General features: G+C 38.0%; 1 protein-coding gene across 1 annotated transcript in view; it reads left to right on the top strand.

The window, feature by feature from the left end:
• RHOA (ras homolog family member A) overlaps positions 1–14,647 on the top strand; it is a 36,395-nt gene extending 21,748 nt beyond the window's left edge. Inside the window, exons 2-5 of the mRNA XM_060765735.2 lie at positions 2,560–2,717; positions 7,095–7,215; positions 8,273–8,403; positions 13,383–14,647. Coding sequence (XP_060621718.1) covers positions 2,562–2,717; positions 7,095–7,215; positions 8,273–8,403; positions 13,383–13,556 — 582 coding nt within the window. The 5' untranslated portion in view covers positions 2,560–2,561 and the 3' untranslated portion in view covers positions 13,557–14,647. The remainder of the gene's footprint in view (positions 1–2,559; positions 2,718–7,094; positions 7,216–8,272; positions 8,404–13,382) is intronic.
• Positions 14,648–21,653: the final 7,006 nt, after the last annotated feature.

The following is a 21,653-nucleotide window of genomic DNA, read 5'->3' on the forward strand; positions in this document are numbered from 1 at the left end:
CTCTTCAGAATTTTCAGGTCTCAGAGAAACTTCACATAAAAATGATTATATCTACAGCTTAAAAATACTTTTCAGTCACAGTCTGTCATGGTACTTCAATGAATAGTTGAAATGTTGCTAACTCTAAAGTTAAACTAGATATGAATGTTTTTGTCTGAGAACTACACTAACTACACAAAGTTGTTGAAAATACTCTTCTTTGGATTGCCATGATTAGATATTGCAGATCCAGTCACTTCTCCCTAAATGGGTTTTAAGTTATCTGTCTTGCACATATAATTTTGAAATGTAAGATGATTTAGAACACATTCTGCAGTTCTGTGTCGATCCAGTGTGTTTAACTATGTGGGTGTAAGGAAAATCAGAATGTAATTAGCTTGCAGACTCTGTAAGGGAGGGAAGGTATAAGGTCTTTTTAAAAGGCTGATGGTTTTCTTCTTTGTTTCAAACAATAAGATTTGCTGCTATATAAGCACAGAAGGGGTTTGTTGTAATTTTTATGCACAGTGAAGATCTAATTGAAACTATTGAGTAGTGCTATAATTTCCTGCAGCCTACAAAGTGTGATTTGTGCCCTAAACCACCCAGGCTGACATTAAAAACTCAGTTTGAAATTCAGGAAATGTCTTCACTATAATCCTACTTTGGAAATTAGTGTAATGTTTCATGTTGTGCAGGGTTCCCTTGGTAAGGACTTCCATTCTACTCTTACACTTGCTAGGATATATTGTTTTGTTCTAAAATGAACCATATGAAATAGGGAAAACAAAAGGAATGTGATCCATTGAATGTTAGAAAAGTGTACCTGAATTGGAAAAAAGAAATGAATATACAAATAGAGGAGTGGTACAAGGAAGCATGGAAATTAGCAATAAATGACAAGCTGACATGTATATTAAAGGTTAAAAAAGGTATATGGAAACAAAGCGACTTTGATGCTGTATGGGGAAAATTTGTTGTAAATGGTTTAAAAAACAAAGAAGGAAAGTTACCGTCACAAGAAGAAATGAGATTTTGGACAGATGATATGTAAAAGTTGTGGCTTGAGATGGGGGGAGGGGAGCACAGTGGTGGGAAAAAGGGGGGGGGGAATGCTTAAGCAGAATAATAAGATTATATGTTAAAGAATGTGTTGAATAATATGTAACTGCAATAACAAATGTATAACAAATGTAGTAATAATGATAAAACAATAAAAATTACTTTAAAAGAAAAGAAAAGTGTACCTGTTAAGCATTATTATTTGGAATAATTCTTAGTATAAATATCTAAAATACATATAGGCAATTCCCAAGTTAAAAACAAGATGGGTTCTGTAGATTTGTTCTTATGTTTAATTTGTTTGTAAGTTGGAACAGGTACATTTTTTCAGTATAACTCCAGCCATATATATATTAGCAATTGGTAAGGGTTAACACTCCTGTGATGTTTGTTTCGCTGTCTGTGCCCTGTTGAAGATTTCACCTCACTTTCTCTCTGTAATAATTGGGTTTTGAAGAATTTGGCTTGTTGTGGAAGCAAAGATTGGTGAGAAAGCTTCAGTGGAGACACCTTTCCCATTATAACTCTTTCAGGAGCGAACTTCTCTTCCTAGATGTAGATTTCTCTCACTTTTTGTTGTCTCACCCTCCCTCCCCTTTTTTAACTATGAGTTGTTTGTAAGTCAGATGTTTGTAGCTCAGGGACTGCCTGTAATTAGTTTCTTTGAGAAAATATTCTGCACTACAAAACTGACAAAGTATTGCAACTTTATGGGATGCCACCCTGAATTCTTGCCAGTCAACATACTGAGGTGAGGAAGGCCTAAATACCCCGAAGGCACCGAAAAATAAAGCTGAAAAAGTTTTGGGTAGCTAGATAACAGCTTTTCATGATGAACAGTTTTTGGGGCTCAAGAATCATTTATTCTGAGTGTATATCCTTTGCCTTAGGCCAGTGCCCAAACCAGGGGAGGGAAATGGGCAAGTTGGCAAGCTGTCAAGCAAATGGGGGAATGGGTGAGCAAGCAGAAGGTGGGCAATGGTGCACATACCAGCAGAGAGGGTGCTACATGCCCCTTCTGGCATGTGTGTCATAGGTTCACAACCATTGTCTTCAGCTCTGCTTAGGAGCAGTTCTAACCTTAAAAAATAGATTCTAAAAGCCTGAGGTCTCCTCATCCCTGGTTTCAGTTACATGGGGCCTGGCATTGAAGCCTGCGGAGAGCTCTTGGCAGTCTGAGACAGTGATGGTGGAGGATAACTTACAGAGCCAAGAAAGATACAGAAGGGTTGCACTCTGGGATTGGGTGCTAAGCTGTTTTTACCAACATCCTCTAAGACCTTGAAAAATCTTACCTTTTTTAATGAAAAAGCATGGACATGAATCCATAGCATTGATAGGTAGGGGAATTCAGCCCCAGATTATTTGAATTTGATTCCCTGACTTAACAGCTATATAAGAACTGGTATGAAATAGCCCTAGGATATTGATTTTTCCTTGTCTCACATGTCCATTGAATGTATTTTAGTAAAATAAACTCTGCTCTGTCCTAATGATCCCTTTGCTTCTTTTTGGCAGTTATGGCAGCCATTCGAAAAAAGCTGGTTATAGTTGGTGATGGTGCCTGTGGCAAGACCTGTCTGCTCATTGTATTTAGTAAAGACCAGTTCCCTGAAGTTTACGTTCCAACGGTATTTGAAAACTATGTAGCAGATATTGAAGTTGATGGAAAGCAGGTGAGTGTGAACTCTGCTCACTACTAGTTTGTGTTCTACATACCATCAGTCTTAACAAACATGAAATGTAAGCGGTAAATGTATATTTGTTAAATCCAGGGTATCCTTTACCCTAACAGAAAGGTCCATCCATTTGCTCAACAGACCAACTTATTCATTAAAATTCACTCTTCCTTCAGCAATTCACTGTGCCACTTCCCATGGTGTTTGGTGAATCCTGTGACCCTGACTGGGCACAGAGAGCTCCGGGGCAAAGTAATTGCCCCAAGCAGGAACATACTGTGAATGGAATGTGAAGTGTGAATAGGAGTCTGGATCTAAGCCAAAGAAATTTCAGAACTCTGCGTACCTGAGGGTACTCACTACTTAGTCGTGAATCTCACTTCTCCTGGGCTGTGATCCAGTGCCTATATAACATCCACTGAACCAGTAAGATTGACATGAGAATATGTTTGCACTTTGGGTGTAGTTTCTTGATTATTTAAAGTGTTCCTATATTGTTGCTACTCTTTGTAAACATCATTTTTGCAAAATTGAAGATTTGACTTGCTGAATATTAGATAGACTAGGTCCAATTATTATTTAGGTGAAGTCATAAAACTGAAGGAAATATACTTAGTTCTTAATTAGACTTGAAGAAAATGTATTTATTTCTTAACTATGCCTCACATAACTACTCAGCTTTTCTTTATTAATATAAATCCCAACTTTACCAAAAAATGGTTCTCAAGCCAACTAACGGCAATAACATGCAAATAAAAATTGGATAGACCGCATCAGCTCTAGTTTCTTAGATAAGGGTTATCATGGTCTTCTAAGGGCGAACAGGTGGCAATTGGTATATGGCATATGTTCTGTATCTCAGCTAGTCAAATATACCCAAAAACACGTCAAACATCCAGGGCACCAAAATGTGTGTTGGTCAGTGAAGCTGTTGTATATGAGACTGACCATTCTCCTTTTCCAAACACTTTTGAAATACATCTCTATAGATCACATTGTTATAGCTCCAATGGGATGTGACTAAGATTGCTGCCGCTCATCTCCCCCCCCCCCCCACTTCTCCTCTTCCTTCTTCTTCCTCTTCCTGTTATTCTATTGATATCCAACCTTTTTTTTCCAAATATGGAACTCAAGGTAGCTTACGACTAAAACAAACTGACAAAGAAAAAGTTCAAAGAATACAAATGTTGAAAGAGATTAAACATCAGGCCTTCGATGAATGAGATAACACCATAGGACCATGGATGGAAGTTGATGTAGATCCATCTTAATAGGACGACTGACCACTGTAGTTTTATATATAGTGTTTTTAAAGTTGTTTTTGTAATTGTGATATATGATATTTTAATGAGTGTATATGTTTTTATGGCTGGAAACCGGGCTGAGTCCCTCAATGAGGTTGAGAAGCTCGGTATAGAAAACTGAAATAAATAAATAAATATAAATATAAAATCAGCTAAAAACAAAAACTATTGAAGACAAAAGTCTAGCACATAATACAAGTGCTGTTTCTCTTTCTCTCTTTTTAAAATAAAATCAGATATCAAAGGCCTGGCAAAATGAATAAAGTTGTGTTGCTTATAGAAAAATAGTTGTTGTTGTTCATTCGTTCAGTCGTCTCCGACTCTTCATGACCTCATGGACCAGCCCACGCCAGAGCTCCCTGTCGGCCCATTCTAGCCTCTCAGAGAAGTGATACTTTTCCCCAGACCAAAAGAAACAAACAGAACTAGAACTGGTTCTTGATCGATATACTTTGGTATTTTGAAAAAGGCTAGACTAGAGTGCTAGGGCAAAGTTCCTTGTTGTCCTGGATTGAGTCTATCTATCTGGAATGCAGACTTTTTCTTCTCTTACTGCCCTCTACCTTACCAAACATTATTGTATTTTCTCATGAGTCATGTCTTCTCATTATGTCTCCAAAGTGTGGCAGTCCCAGTTGAGTCATCCTGGCTTCTAGGGAGTGTTCATGCCTGATTGGGTCTCTGTGTGTGTGTGTGTGTTTTCAAATCATCTGTTGCCTTACAGAGACCCCATGAATTTCATAGGATTTCATTATTTTTTTTTCAAAGGTGGTATTTTTTGTTACTTCCTCCCATAAAAATGTACCGATATCTAGACTTGAAACAATTATCTGTTATTTTCTGCTAGAAGTCTGGTGTCATCTGCATATCTTAAATGGTTGATGTTACTTCCTCTCATTTTCATGCCTTCTTCTAAGTCTAATCTTGCTTTACATATGATATGTTCAGCATGCAGGTTAAACAGATATGGTGATAAAATGACATCTTGCCTATTGGAAATCATTTCATTTCTCCCTTATTCTATCCTAATAGTTTTGAGTTCAGCCTCTTGTTTTGAGTACAGGTTACACATCAGTACAATCAAATGTTGTGGCACACTCGTTACTTTTAACAGTTATCAATAGTTTGTGATTATCTCTATATACAATGAAAGCTGTTGACTTTCCCAAGTCTAGAAAGTACAGGTTAATTTTCTTTCGAATTCTTTAATGTGTTCCATTATCCAATACATAATTGAAATACGGCGCCTAGTGCCTCTTGCTTTCCTGAATACAACTTGGCCATCTGGCATTTCCTGAACATAGCTTCGCTTACATAGGAAATTAAGGCAATTGTCCTGTAGTTATTGCAGTCTAAGGAATTTGAATGTACATGGAGTGTTCGCAGTTTGTAGGTTGCTGTTTTCTATATTTATTGACAGATTTTAGTTAAAACAAGAGTACATTCTATCTGTATAAATTGAAGCAGCTCTGTGGGGATGCTATCTATTTCTGGGGATTTATTTTTCCCAAGTACTTCAAATGTTGCTTCAACTTCACTTTCTAAAACTGGAGGTTCATCTTCCTATAGTTCTCCCTCAAATGAATTTGTCTGCCTTTTGTATCATTTATATAGTCCTTCGATATATTGGTTCCATCATATTGGCCGTATAATGTATTCCCTTGCTGGTCACAGCACATCCCAGCTCTTCGTTGACATTTTTCTTTGACATTTTTGGATCTTGTGGAAAAGGTCCCTTGTTTTTAATTTTTGTTGTCACCTTCTGTTTGCCTGAACTAGTTATTATAATTGTTCTTGTCCTTGCACATAAATCACTGAACAGCTGCACTCAGGGTTCTGATTCTAACTGGCAAATTCTAAAACGGGGATAGGTTGCATGGGCTGTGAGACATAAGCAGCTTTTTGAGTCCTTTCTGTAGTCACTTCTGGTCTGGTTTTTAGGTTTCTGGAGCTACTTCAGCCCATAGAAGTTGAAAATTGGCCTCCACAGTTGGTCCACCCCTTCTCACACCATCACATTCAAACTATCTGTCATATCTGTCAGTGGTGTGTAATGCCAGATACATTGTCCAGAATGTATAAAGGGGTTTCCAGTATATGCTGGGATTGTGAGCAACATGAAGAGACATTTTATCAAATGTGGAAAAGCCAAAACAAAAAAAAGCAGGCTCATATTCATATAATAATGCATAAAATCTTAAAGACTATGAATCTAACATTTTCTGCATTATTACATGAATATGAGCCTGCTTTTCAGTGGGGAGGGGGGTGGGTTGTTTTTTGTTGGTTTTTCCAAAATAAACCCATATATGTTTATTTGGGGTTGTTGGATGTGCAGCTAGAAAAGACTCTCAGAATATTACTTCAGTTATTTACTATAGCAGCAAGACTGTTCTATCTGCAAAGATACAAGAATTCAAAATTAATAGCGATGAGCTGTTATCGGAGTTGACAGGTTTCGCAGAAATTGATGAATTAACTTGTTTGGTGAGAGAAGGGCCATTAATGAATTTTCTTAAAGAATTTGAACCCCTCACTGAATTTTTGCAAAAAATCAAATGTTAAATGTTTTTGTTATTGGTAAGAACTGGTTATGGAAATAAGGCCATTGCTTTGAGTATTATAAATAATGTGTTTCTATGGAACTGCTGAGAGAAAGATTGGAAGTCGGTTTTCTTCTCTTCCCTTTATCTTTTAGACTTTTTATCACATGATATAATCTGTAAGAATGAAAATTAGCTTTTAAAAAACATCCAAAGTTATTAGTCTTCCCATTGAAGTCTTTAACAAATCAGTGGGCTTTTTTCATATAGCCAACAAAAAGGAACTTTGAACTTCCTTCTGGAAGTTTGTTCTTGAATTTTGGATCCAGTTACAGGGAAGTCTTCCTCCTCTGACTCCACTCTTCTTACTATTGTTGAACAAAGTGTCCCCAGGTACCTATTGGAATGTGAGCTAATAGGGAAGGTTGGCATGTCCTGAGATCTGATCAAGATTTTTCAAAACTGCCTGATGAAGCTTATCTGTCAAGCAAGAGACTTTCTGCTGAATGCCTTTATTCTTCCTGTAGGTGGAGCTGGCTTTATGGGATACAGCAGGACAAGAAGATTATGACCGACTTAGGCCTCTTTCCTACCCTGACACTGATGTTATACTTATGTGTTTTTCAACTGATAGTCCTGATAGTTTAGGTAAGTAAATGGAACTGAAATTCCTAGCACATTCTCTAAATTGTTTCATTTCTAGAAGTATGCAATTTTCAATAAAACGTTGGTTTCTGTGGAGTCTGATCTAAGTTGACTGACGATATATAGCTATGAATAAGATTTTATATACATTTATACAAAAATAAATATATCTCTTTTAATCTCTTCTTTACCACATTTTGAGAACTAAACTGGTCTGGTTTACGGTAGTTGCTCTGTCAGTTTTTGTTCCAATCCTCATATCTAATAATATTTCTAAGTGAGGATCATATTAGTATTTTACTACCATAACCTTCCGGATACTTGATGTTTCTAGGCTCTTGACCTGAAAGATGTACATTAGATCTATTTTAAATGTGATTGTGTTCCCAAGGAGACATGTAACATAATATTTTCTTTAACAAAGAAAAGTTGTGACTTCAGGAGATCACTTCTGTTTTCCCTTGCCAACCATACCTCCAAGACTATGCAAACATTTTTTTCCAAAATGATTAAGGGCAAATATTTTATTGTCATACTATACAATTTGATTTATGTGGGTTTGATCTTAGTCTATATCAAATTACAGAAAGTTTGAGGAGAAACTAAGACTCCCTTGGGTTTTTGTTGGGTTTTTTGTTTTGTTCTGTTTTTTGGTAGAAATGTCAAAATGGGAACTGTAGGAAACCTGATCTAGTCTTGGAGTTGCATTGAAATGCCTAACTCTGCCTACACCCCACGAACCTATAACTTGGACTCCACAAAGGAGCTGAGGCCTAACATTTTAAAATGTTTTTTCTAGGCCTGCCTCTTAGCTGCTGTCAAGTTTTTTGGTTAAATTAATCTTCGGGGAGCTCATTTAATAAAGTTGCTGTTTTATGGTGCAAAAGAAGCTTGAGACATCTTATAGACTTAACAGAGAAAAAGGTTAGCATAATCGTTCTTATGTCTATTTTATGGTGGCAAAACACAGTGTCCCTATTCTAGTTCTTAAATGAAGTGTTGCATAGGTATTCACTTGTTGGTTGAAAATCATTCTCAACTCGTTTTTCTTTTACTTCAGAAAACATTCCAGAGAAATGGACTCCAGAGGTGAAACACTTCTGCCCTAATGTACCTATCATCTTGGTAGGAAATAAGAAGGATTTGAGGAATGATGAACACACAAGGCGAGAGCTGGCTAAAATGAAACAGGTAGGTTTTCTTTCCATTTTTTTGCTGTTTTTCTTGGACTGTTTGTATAAAATGCCTGTTGCTGCTCTGTATATTACTGAGAGGAGAGACTGGACATCTCCATTTTATAAATAAAGCTGCTATTTCAGAAAGCATTTGCTTATAGCAGCAGTGCCACTCAGAGTGGTCAGCTGCAGAATAGTGTTAGTCCGTAAATCTTCAGCTTTTTGTCCACAGGAAATGCCTGGATACTCTGAATACAATTTATTTTGTTGTTGTTGTTGTTGTTGTTGTTGTTGTTGTTGTTGTTTGCCAAAGAGTAATTTTTTACTTATGGTGACCTTCTAAACGAGAGCCCTCCAAAAGATCTGTTGTTCAGGTACAGTTCTCAGGTCTTGCAAACTTTGGGCAGTAACTTCCTTGATCAAATAAAACAATCATATGCAGTAATAAATAATGTAGAAAAAATATGTTGCTGTTCCCCACATTAGGGAAAAATGCTGGTCCACCACATGGTAGTTAGAGAAGTGCTGGGGACATGCTTAGCATTCTGAAAGATGCTTTGATATCTGCATAATAAAAAATAACTGAAATTGTATTCATTGGTCTCAAATTTATCATCATGAACATATAGAAAGAACTGCTATAAGCAAGAAGGGTGTTTTCATCATGTGTGATGGACCCACGAAAAAGCTTTAAAATATTAGGCTCAGATACATAGTATGATAAAAACCTGAACTCTTTTTGGGGCTGGGCAGAGGGGCAAGTTGATGAGTGATCAACTAGAAACAAAAAATGGAAGAATATTTCAGTGTATGATAACAGCTGCAAGAGTGTTATATGCACAGAAATGTAAGAATCAAAAATTATCTACTAAAGAAGACTAGTTGTGTTGGCATCGCAGAAATTAATAAATTGTCCATTTTGATTAATGAATAATTATTAATAATTTTAAGCGACTGGAAATTCTTAATTGACTGATTATGGTGACCATGGAATTTACTAATTAATGTCAAATAGATAGATTCAGTGTATGTATAGATAAGTTAGAATGGCATATATTAATGACTAATATAACTGCAGAAATGATCGTTTGAACTTATTTTGTGTAATATATAGAAAGACACTACTAGTGGCTGTTTTGTTTGGATTTGGCAGAGTATGAGAATTCAAGTTTATAATATGTCTTCAGAGAGCAGTACATGGCTTCCTTTCTAGGAGTCTGTTAACAAATATAATAGTGTGCAGTAGAATTTCAGGATTAATCTGATTAACACACTGAGTTTTCATAGGATAATATATTTTCAACTTGGTAGCAAGTTGTGCTAGCAAGTGTTGCGGGGAGTTAAAACATAATTGGGATACAGTACTTATAATCTTCAAAGACTTTCTTTTCATTATACATGCCATTGAAAAATAGTTTGAGTAGTTGTTGATATAATTATTGCAGTATTGCCAGGATAAAGTAATCTTACACTCTTCTAAAAGAGAGGGAGATTAATATGATCATTTGTGGAATATTTATCAAGTCTTTATTTAAAATGAGAAAAATTGGTGTTGAGACATATATGTCAAGGAAGTGGCATTTACAGAACAATATACCAGCAAAGTTACACACTCAGTGGAAAATATTAGCATACTATTATTCATATGTCGATCCCTAAAATCGACATATGAATTGTCGATTTTATTGTCGATTCAATTGTCTTCTGATGCACTAATTTGAAATGCACACTAGATTGCTTGTGCTCCATTTCCTGTACATTTTTAAATCACTTTAAAGCTTGTATTTTTCCATAGAACTGTGTGCTGAAGCCCTCTTCTGTCCTTTAATTAGTTTATTTTTCAGATAAGCTAGGGACTCATTGTGAAGGATTAATTTTAATTAGGGCAACATAAATACTTTTATTTTCTGAGACTCCTATGAGTTGTTCTGAAATGAAATTAATTGAATTTAGCTCATACTTATAGACTCTTAGGGTGAGATAAAATATTTCGTAATTGCATCTTGCCAGGAAGTCGCTGCAAGAGTGGAATCTCTGCAAGTCTTCTGATCTAGAAACAGGAAATAAATGTAGATGCTCCCCACTTTCTTACTTTCTGATATTTTTTAAAGATTCAATAAACTCAGAGCAGCATTTGCAAATATGTGTTTTTGAGGGAGTGGTCACATCACTTGTACCTTTTGCATCCATTTTCATCTCTCTTTCCTGCTGTTCAAATACTGTGCAGCGTTTCTCCAGCCAGTGAAATCTAACACCTTCCGTCTTCCTCTTCAGACTTCTTATGTTTTTCTTGCATTTGGCATATCATGATGGATGCCCAACCCATAACACGGTGCTGGCTTCCTGAGCTGGCTGTGAACAGAGTGCTGTAGCCACTGCACATGACAGAAAAGAACATTTGCTACGATGTTACAGCATAATAACTGCTACTAAAACAGGATGACCACATAAAGAGCTCTTTCTTTGTGGGAGACTATATGGTGACCAGTGTTGCCTAATAATCATTCAGTGTAACTGTGTTGAAATATCAGCTCTAAAATGGCCATGGTGATTTTGCCATCTATTCATAATTCTGGGATCCTGTATTGCGTGGACACATTATTTGGAAGGGAAAAATAATAACAAATGAGATGCCCCCAGATAGAAAAAATGAGTGCCTTTTGAGTGATATTCAGAACCAAATGGCTTCTGTTGCTTTTGATACTTGTGTACCTAGAACAAATAATACTTTTTGCAGTTCTGAAGTGTGTTATATGGGCAAATCTCACTGTTCAATACCAAAACATTTGATGCCTTCTGGTAAGTAAAAAAAACCCCAAAAAAACAAAAAAAACCTTGCTCACTATGAGGAAGCTGTGTGTAGAAAAATGTAGTCTCACACATTTTTCTACACTGTTTATCTTTTAATCACAGGCTACAATAAGGAAGCACCAGATTTTAATTGCATATAGTTGACTTAAACTTAGAATCTGTGCTTGAAAGCCTTGTAGAAGGAAGTATACTTGCAAAGTTGTTGCACAACAAGGACTAAATCAGGGTGAAAAATTATAGTGGAGGGTTAAATTTTACTCCTGCAATCTGTACTTGCACACTGCAGTGGGTCAGAACTGATATCACATTGCCATCTTTACACAAAGAGATAAAGAGAGAAAGCCTTTGCCTGGAGAATTTGGAGAAAGCAGAATGGTTTTGTTTGGAAGCAGCAGCTTTCATTTGAGAGTGGAAATTTTCCTGAAAGTTGGTCTCGTTAAATAAAAAAAAACAAGGAGCTTTGGGGACTGTTTGAGAGCTTTAGGAAATATGCACAGTTTGTCGGTTGCACTTTCCTCAGCTAAATCCAGAGTCAGCCCTATTCTAGTAGATGCATTGAAATGAAAAATGATAGCATAACTAACCAGGGACCCATTGATTTCAGTTGTGTTACTGTGGATGTAGCTGAAAGAAATTGTCCTTTAATTAGATAACTTCAAACTGTAACATGGTGGAAATATATATTTCAACGTACTGTGGAGGAAACAATGGTCAGAACAAGTTGGCACAGCATCAAAAAATTGTTGTGATACCAAATAACTCCCTCTTGTCTGGTGTACATACTGAGAAACATTGCAAACCATAAAGTTTATAGTTGTTTTCTTTCCTAAGACATACACAAGAACAAATAGGTTTAAAGATGTTTAATAGGCTCCAAAAGCTAGCTAAACAAGGGGAGATTTGGAAGTTCATTCAAAAATATATTTAGCAACAAAAATCCACAATGAAAGATCTAAAATAAGTTTCAAGTCCTATAGCCTGGTGATGTGAGAAAGGTAATATTCATAGTTTCATTATTGACTTCCCCAGATTTTATGCTGTCCTCTGCTGTAGACAAATTAAGAACCACATTACCACTTACTGTTAAAACCACTGTAGTTTTTAACTTTGAATTTGTTTTAATGGTTTTTAACTGGGAATTTTTTATACTGTCTATATTTAATCCCGTTTTAATGTTTGCATATTTGTATATTTTAAATGGCTATGATGATGCTTTTATGTTGAGCCGCTTTGAGTCCCCTTCGCGGGAGATAAAGTGGGGTATAAATATAATAATAATAATAATAATTATTATTATTATTATTATTATTATTATTATTATTATTATTATTAAATGGGACAGACAACAACAACCATTTAAACTATTCATTAAAAAATTACTGGATATGAAAGTTAAGTCACCCTGAGGAAGCTAACACTCTTGAGTCTGACCCACTGCACATTGCAGAGTATAATGGAAAAGTTCCACAGGCAGAACTACCTTACATCTCTCCCCTCAAATCCCACCACTGCCTTTTAGGGGCTGCAGCATCTAAACTGAGAGGGAATAAGGGAATATCAGCTTCTGCAACAACTAACAAAAAATGGGTATGCAAGCTTAAGAGCAGTGTATGCCTGCATGTTTCATTAACACGGCCCTGGTATGTTACATTTTTCAAGTACAGTGGGTCCTTAGTGTCTCCTGGGGTTTGGTTCAGTACCCCCATGGATACCAAAATCCATGGATGCTCAAGTCCCATTACACACAACGGTGTAGTGAAATAGTGTCTCTTATTTTTTTTAAATGACAAAATTGGTGTTTCGTTTTGGGATTTACTTTTGAAAGATTTTCAAACTGGATGGTTGAATCCATGCATGCAGCCGACTATATGCATTCATATAATATAAATCTATAAAAATGGAGGGGGGAGATTACTATTACACATTAATATGTTTCTATATTATCTCATTCAATATTTCTGTTAATTTTCAAAATAACAGTTTTTTTCAAAACTTCTTGTATTGTAACCTATTTTAATTTTACCTCCATTTTTAATACTGTTTTTTGCTGCAAAAGTCTCAGCGGCTTGTTCCATTTGGAATGATAAAAGAATAAGCCTATGTTTGCACTGAAAGAACAAAAGAAGAATGCCTGTTTGAGTTGTTTTTCACCCGTCTTAACTGCCTCTTCTTCTATTTGTACAGGAACCAGTCAAACCTGAAGAGGGCAGGGATATGGCGAACCGCATTGGTGCTTTTGGATACATGGAGTGCAGTGCAAAGACCAAAGACGGTGTGAGGGAAGTTTTTGAAATGGCCACTAGAGCCGCTTTACAAGCTCGACGTGGCAAGAAAAAATCTGGGTGCCTTCTCTTGTAAAGCACGGCCAGGGGAAGATGGCTGAAGCAGTGCCCCGCACTTGATGAATTTTTGAAGTGCTGTTTATTAATCTTAGTGTATGATTACCAGCCTTTTTCATTTATCTATAATTTACTTAAGAGATTTAAAATCGAGTCTTGCTACCAGTAATTTAGAAGCCAACCATGATTTTTTTTATAATGGTCTGCATCAAATACATCTGTGCACACAATGGTTAACTTCAACATTCCTTTAACAAAAATTTCTCTGCATTTGCAGGATATGCCAGGCGCTAATTCAAGACAATTCTCTAACTTCTTGCTTTTTTAGAAATGGGGGGAAAAGCTGGTAACACTGAGAATTGGGCTGTAACTACTCCATAACTAACATGTTCTAGCCTATTCAGGTACAACAGACATAGCTGCGGATGAGGTCCTGAGTAACTTCAGTGTTTTCACTTTGGGGAAAGACTTTGATTCCCCCTCCTTGCTCCTTACTCGAAGGCTCTAAAGCCTAAAATGATAGTTGGGAAATGTGATTACCCTGAAATGACCAAAGTCTCATCCAGCTATGAAAAGTGGCAGTTCTGTGGTTTCATGTTAGTTACCTTATAGTTACTGTGTAATTAGTGCCACTTAAATGTATGTTACCAAAAATAAATCTATATATCCCAGCCTAGATGTAGTATTTTTTTGTATAATTGGATTTCCTAATACTGTTGCTTGTAATTTCTGCGTAAGGTGTTCTGGGTTTTTTAAGAGTGTACTTGCAAATAAAGTCAAATGGCAAGTGATGCCCTCCCCCCCCCATCCCTCATTTGTAACTGCCCAACCCATTTGTATGACTTAAACATGCCCAGACAGCTCATCTTTAATAAATACCTCCTTCCGGAGCAAGGGAAAGGCAGATGTTCTACAGTCAAAGTAACTGAATGTTTCAGAAGCTTTAAGTTAACCCCTGCTGGATCAAGCTCCAGTCTGAAAATGCAAGTTCTTGCTTACCTGCTGGCCAAATTCCCATCCTGTGAACATCTTGCTGTTCTGCAGCAAACTAAACTCTTCTGTATTTCCTGTTTCGAACAACTAATAGAATAAAGGCAGTTTTCTAAGCTCCCTGTAGTCTGGTGTTTGTGTTTTTCACTCATCATGGTTCTTAATATTGACTAGAGCTTTAAACAATGCATATTTTAACAGAAGTAGTTTTGCTCTTGCCAACATGACTGTTGCAGACTTGCAGAATATATGTTAAAGGTAAAGGTTTCCCCTTGACATTAAGTCTAGTTGTGTCTGACTCTGGGGTGTGGGGCTCATCTCCATTTCTAAGCCGAAGAGCCAGTGTTGTCCATAGATGCCTCTAAGGTCATGTGGCCGGCATGACTTCATGGAGCGCCATTACCTTCCTGACGGAGTGTACCTATTGATCTACTCACATTTGCATGTTTTCGAACTGCTAGGTTGGCAGAAACTGGGGCTAACAGCGGAAGCTCCCCCCGCTCCCCAGTTTCAAACCAGTGACCTTTTGGTCAGCAAGTTCAGCAGCTCGGCAGTTTAACCTGCTGCGCCACCAGCGGCTCAAGGTACAATATATGTTACTTGTTCCTTAATATCTGCCTAATGAGCACCAAACCTTTTTTAAAGTACATTTGGGTTCTGTGACTCTTGAGAGCACTCAGGTATTCAGCTGACAGAATTGCCTGATAGGGGTTAAATCTAATAACACAGCAGCTTTTTATAGTTATCTGTTGTTGGGTGCTAAAAGGCATACATGGAAACTGATTTAACACTGGGCTTTCCAATCTGAAGAAGCTAGAGAAGGGAAAGAATCCATGGTTAAATGGTTGACCAGGTTGCAATTGGTAAGGTTCATGAATAGCCAGAAAAAAAAAAGTTAAAATGTGCAGCTAATATATAGACTCCTAAAGATATGTGATATCTATAACATTTAGATATATATAATTTGGCATAATTCTTTATATGACAAAGTCATGGATAGGAATAGAGCTTTTCGGTTCACAGCTACTATGTAAAAGCTTTTTAATTAAATTTATTTATTTTATTTATTTACTGCACTTGTAGACCGCCGTTCTCAGCCCTAGGGCGACTCACGGTGGTGTACAACATATAAAAAACAATTTACAATAAGGCAATTACACAAACAACAATAGCAACATCACTATTAATAATACAATTACACTAAATCATTCGCGACATCTCATCATAGAATCACAGTCCAATCTCGTTTTCCATATTCCGTTCCAATCATCATTGCCAATTCTTGTAGCACTTAGTCAAACGCCTTCTCAAACAACCACGTCTTTAGTCTCTTGTGGAATGTCATAAGGGAGGGCGCCTGTCTGATGTCTACAGGGAGGGTGTTCCACAGCCAGGGGGCCACCACCGAGAAGGCCCTATCCTCGTCCCCGCCAGGCGTGCCTGTGAGGCAGGCGGGATCGAGAGAAGGGCCTCCCCAGACGATCTCAAAGTCCTCGTGGGCTCATAGGCCGAGATGCGGTCAGACAGGTATTTTGGGCTGGAACCGTTTAGGGCTTTGTAGGCCAGCACCAGCACCTTGAATTGGGCCCTAAAGAGAACCTTTGTTGGATACTAACTACACTCTAAAGTAGTACTATTTCATTAGAAGTTTCTTTCACTTTTATTTTGTTGGTACAAGAGGCAAGGAGGAACTAGTTGCATGGAACAGATTTCTTTATTCATGGAGCATAGAAAGCTGTGCTAAGAAAACACAAAGCAAACTGGCATGCAAACAGACAAGTTCCGCTTCTCCTTGACTTTATATTTGACAAGGTTTCATCTAATCCATAGATAAGGCTTGGTGAGATCACTCTTGATTGTTATATACACAAGTGCAAAAAGATGTTGCCTGACTGGTTGGACCCTTCCTTCTTAATGGAAGAAAACGTCATGTTGGTTTTGATGGGGGATCCACAAAATCTATGTTTTATTGTTGTAATATGTTTCTGAAAACTTACTATAGAAAACAACATAGCATCTTTGATGTCTTAAGTTTTTCTGAAAAGTGTTTTATAGTAGTCATGTATCTCTTCGTTACTGGTAACTTATTAATAATTACTAATCACTCTAAAACAAACTGCTGTTGGAATGATCTACTAATCCTTGTGGGTGTCCTTTAGTCTTTGCTGGGTGGGTGGGGATCACAGTTGCTGGCAATCGGGAACTGCTTCAAACAAGGCCTACTTCCAGGCACTGTATTAATAGCCAGCAAGTATCTAACTGGTTGTGGCTATGGGCCAGGTCCAACCCTTCTTGGGAAATGATCTGGCAATGATCATCCATGCACTAGAACCATCCGGGTTGAATGACCTGCAACGTGTTCTGTGTGGAATGCTTGAATGTGGTCCCAAACCAAGTGCTCATACAAAATATGGTGCCAGCTGTCAACAAAAAGATTTAACAAGGATTTGCTACCATTAATATATGCTAGCATTGAAGTGTGCAACTAACTACCTATCCACTTCCAGACTCAATTTACTTGCTGGCCTATGTCTAAAACTTTGAACAGTTTTGTACCAGGCACCATGACTACTCTTTTACATGAAGCTGCCCACCTTCTCACAGTCTGTGAATGAGTAGGTGGCTTCTAGAGCAAGACCTGCATCCAAACTTTGACACTCATTCCTGAGTCATAGTTGTCTGACTAACTCATTACTGTTGAAATGTTTAGCAAAATCCATCCTATATTCAGAAGCTTACAATGTCATAGATTTGTTCATACGGTGTTGGATATCCTTTTCAGTTGCTATTTTATTTATATCTCACCTTTTTCCCATTATGGGACCCAAGACACATACTTCTGTAGCTTCTTCCCAGGGCCCTTCTAGACAGGCCTAATATTCGAGGAGCTGATCCCAGGTTTTCGGTTTATTCCAGATTATCTGGCAGTGCAGATGCATATAATCCAGTTTAAAGCAGAAAGAGATTACAATTTAGTAAAACGACATTTGGTAAATTCCACTGGCCGAGTGGGATTTATTTATTTATCGTATCAAAAGTGAACCAAGGGTACAGTTGTAATGTATTTAAAAAACACAAAAGTTTAAAAACTGGGCATGATACTAAATGTCCTTTGACTGGTAGCTGGCCACTTGGAGTGCCTCTGGTGTTGCTATAAGAAGGTCCACCATTGTGCATGTGGGAGGACTCAGACTGCATTGCAATAGGTGGTCTGTGGTTTTCTCCCACACTCGCATGTCATGGACTCCACTTTGTGGCCACATTTCTTAAGGTTGGCTCTGCATCTCATGGTGCCAGAGTGCAGTCTGTTTAGTGCCTTCCAAGTCTCCCAGTCTTCTGTATGCCCAGAGGGGGAGGGGGGAGTTTCTCATTCAATATCAGCCATGGATTGAGGTTCAGGTTTCAGCCTGCCACTTTTGGACTCTCGCTTTCTGAGATGTTCCTGCATGTATCTGTAGATCTTAGAAAGCTATTTATTGGTTTAAGGCGTTGGCATGCTGGCTGATATCCGAACAGGGGATGAGCCAGAGTTGTCACTGTCTTGGTCCTTTCATTATTGGCTGTTACTGCCCGGTGGATGTCAGGTGGTGCAATACTGCGTAAACAGTATAATTTCTTCAGTGGTGTAAGGCGTAGACATCCTGTGATAATGTGACATGTCTCATCCATTGTTTTAGCGTGGTGAGATGTGCTCCACACTGGGCATGCATACTCAGCAGCAGAGTAGCAAAGCACAAGGCCAGATGTCTTCTCTGTTTCTGGTTGTGATCCTCAGGTGAGTGGGACTTATCTAAGTGAAACTCAAAACTAGATTAGATTTTGAAAAGTAATCCTCTCCTATGCTGTACAGTTCAAAAGCCATTTGATACAGCGTTGGATTTTACTGCTCACATAAATGTTAGATAGAAAATCGCAAAAAAAAAATACTGTTAGATGAACATTTGGTTAATTGAGAGCACCTGGATAATGACTGTGAACATTACGATGCAATACCGAAGGGAATGTGGTAATGGCCGAGTCATAACCACTGAAAGTTATTGCAAAGGGGTCGCATCAGCCAGTGTCCCTTACTGATGACCTGTTAACAGGTGGCTATATAAGGAGGATGAAATAATCCATCTTTCTCTCTCCTGTAGGACTTGTCGTGAGTATCTGCCTATGTTGTATGTGACTATCTGACAACTCTGATTGTTTGCAAGTACAAGGAAACTGGATCTGCATATTCTGTTTCTATATTTGTATATATTTCAACTGTGAAGATTAAAGCTTCCAGGTATTTTGGATGAAAACCTGATTCTGTGAGTTTACTAAACAGTGTGTGTAGATAAAGTCAGATACTGGCAGTTGGACTCTGCTGATACATGAGGAGAAGCATGTTTTTGCTGTATTTTTGCTTGCTTCTATGACACTTGCTATCTAGCTTGCAGCGGTTTAGGCAGGTCATTATTTGAAAACTATAAATCACTTCACGGAGCAGCACATCTCGTGACAGTAAAAGGTTGTTTTAACTCTGCTAGTGCCAAAATCATTTGATATACCTGGAGCATCTCTTTAGATGCTGGCCAAAGTATCTGGTTTGCAATGGGCCTTTTTCAGGAACTATATTGAAACATAAAAAATATTACAATTAAAGTAACAATGCCTATAATAATTGCATACAATTCAATGAGTATCATTCCAATCTTTGTACTGTATACTTCTTAAAGCCTATATATACGATATGAAATCTAGCTCGAGAACTTTATGTAGCTAAGAATCTCATTACATTTGCTGAACAGAAAAGAAACACATGAGCTAGGCTCAAGGTTATGTTTTTCTGTTGCTCGCAGATGGTCAAGAGGAAAAGGGCTGGGAGAAGAGGGAGTGAGGCAGCCCTCAAAGATCTATCATGCAACTGGGATACTCAGATAGGAAAAGTTCCAAGTACTGTAATTTACAAATGTGGGAGGAGATCAAGGTCTTTGTTTAGCTCTCCAGAGAGAAAAGAAGCCCTGGCTTTTCGTGGCCAGAAATCTATTGCCTTTCTGATATTCCAGAAGTTAGCCTTCATACTTTCAATTTGTCCTTCCCAAGCATAGAGCTTTCCCTGAAAGCAAATAATTCTAAGTACTTTAGCAACTTACAGATCACACAAATCCATATGATTAAGCCATAATGGTTTAGTGCAGATATACCCTGAGATTCCTCTACTCCTCAAATATGTTTACTATTACACTTGACACAGTTACCTGTTTGTATTTTTCTTTTCTTTTCTTTTCTTTTTGGTCGTGCCAGGAGTGTCCTGTTGTGAGAGAATTGGCCGTCTGCAAGGACGTTGCCCAGGGGACGTCCGGATGATTTTTGATGTTTTATCATCCTTGTGGGAGGCTTCTCTCATGTCCCCGCATGAGGAGCTGGAGCTGATAGAGGGAGCTCATCTGCCTCTCCCCGGATTCGAACCTGCGACCTGTCGGTCTTCAGTCCTGCTGGCACAGGGCTTTAACCCACTGCGCCACCGGGGGCTCTCTTACCTACTGCTTGGTACAGTGTTAAAAATAACTGAGTGGTTGATAACCATTATAGATACAGTTTTCAAAAGTAACTATGTACTTTTCAGCTTCTTTAAACTTAATATACCAGTTTGTTTCTGGGCACATAAACACACATACACAAGCACACAATATTGATGTATAATACAAAGCAGACATTCTTACCAAACCTTGTCATTTCAGTGTCTGAAAGATTGAATGAGGCAGCAATGCAAGACCGTACTTTGACTATGTGATATTCATAATTCAAAATGTAGTGAGGCCACAGAACTGACTGCAAAACAGCAAAGTTATACCACAAAATAAATTATGCTTATCTCTGGTTAATGTTACATTAATAATGCACAGTATATCTAACTTTGCTGTTTGGAAGAGGAACTAATTACAACAGACATGGGCAAACATTTTAAAATTGGGGCTGTATGGCGGACCAGGCCAAGAGAGAGAGTTGGGATGGGGGAGGGGGGAGGTTGAGAGTGATTGGCACTGGGGGGAGGATTTAACACACAGCTGCGCAGGGCTCTTGGGATAACCCTGTGCAGCTGCATATGCCTGCAGGGAGCTCCTCTCAGCAGGAAGATGCATTGGTCCGCTGCATCCTCCTGCTGAGATGAGGGGGTGCATTTGGCCCGCAGACCTGAGTTTGCCCATACCTGAACTACAAGCAGCTAGTTGTCTGTAATAAAGTAGCTGATTTCAAGCATTTGCAGGTACACATAATTATATATAGACTTTTTACAAGCTGTACCTCAGTAATCCAGAAAAGCACTCAGTGTCCAGAGAAGGGAGGATGACAGCAATAAATATGGTGTTTCTAGAGCATAACAGTCTGTATTGTCTGCCGTTTTATAACATTGGATTTATAAGGAGGGAAACATATTTGCAGCACAAACTTGGTAAGAAATACATTGGATTCTGTTTTTACTGTCTGCCCATAAACTTTTGTGCAACAGTTTCCACTGTGGTTAGGTTGAAGCAAGAGACAGAGGAACTCTCTGTTCCAAGGGCACACCTTTGAGGAAGTAACACTAGTATTGAAATAGAAACGACAATCACAGAAAACTTGGTATTAATGAGTTTGCAGGAACTGCTCTTTGCAGGTGAAAAAGCAAATGGACTTAGACAAGCAGATAATGTGTGAGCAATAGATATTAGATATCATGCAAATTATGTCTATATGGCTTTATGTCCGGTTTCCATGCTGGTGCAACATTTACCCTTTTTTGACACAGGACATTGACACTGTGCAAGCACAGTGCTTTGATTCCATTTTACATACTATGACTGCATCCCATGGGATACTGAGCAGGCCTGTAGCCGGGGGGGGGGGGGGAATTAGGAGTTCAACTCCCCCCGCCCGAAATTTTTCAAGTTAAAAAAAAACTGGTTTACTCATGAATTTTAACTGGTTAACCAAATCCCCATGCTAAGTCTATGAGATTGCACCTGCAAAAAAAACCATCAAATGCACTGGAAGCATATCTTATCTTGTTTGTGATGGACAGTTTTTTCCGAATGTGAAGAAACTTCTTCAGATTTCTGCAACATTGCCAGTGTCAACAGCTACAAATGAAAAGTCATTTTCAATCCTTAAATGT

The sequence above is a fragment of the Anolis sagrei genome, chromosome 2 (genome assembly GCF_037176765.1).
Source record: "Anolis sagrei isolate rAnoSag1 chromosome 2, rAnoSag1.mat, whole genome shotgun sequence".
Classification (NCBI taxonomy): domain Eukaryota; kingdom Metazoa; phylum Chordata; class Lepidosauria; order Squamata; family Dactyloidae; genus Anolis; species Anolis sagrei.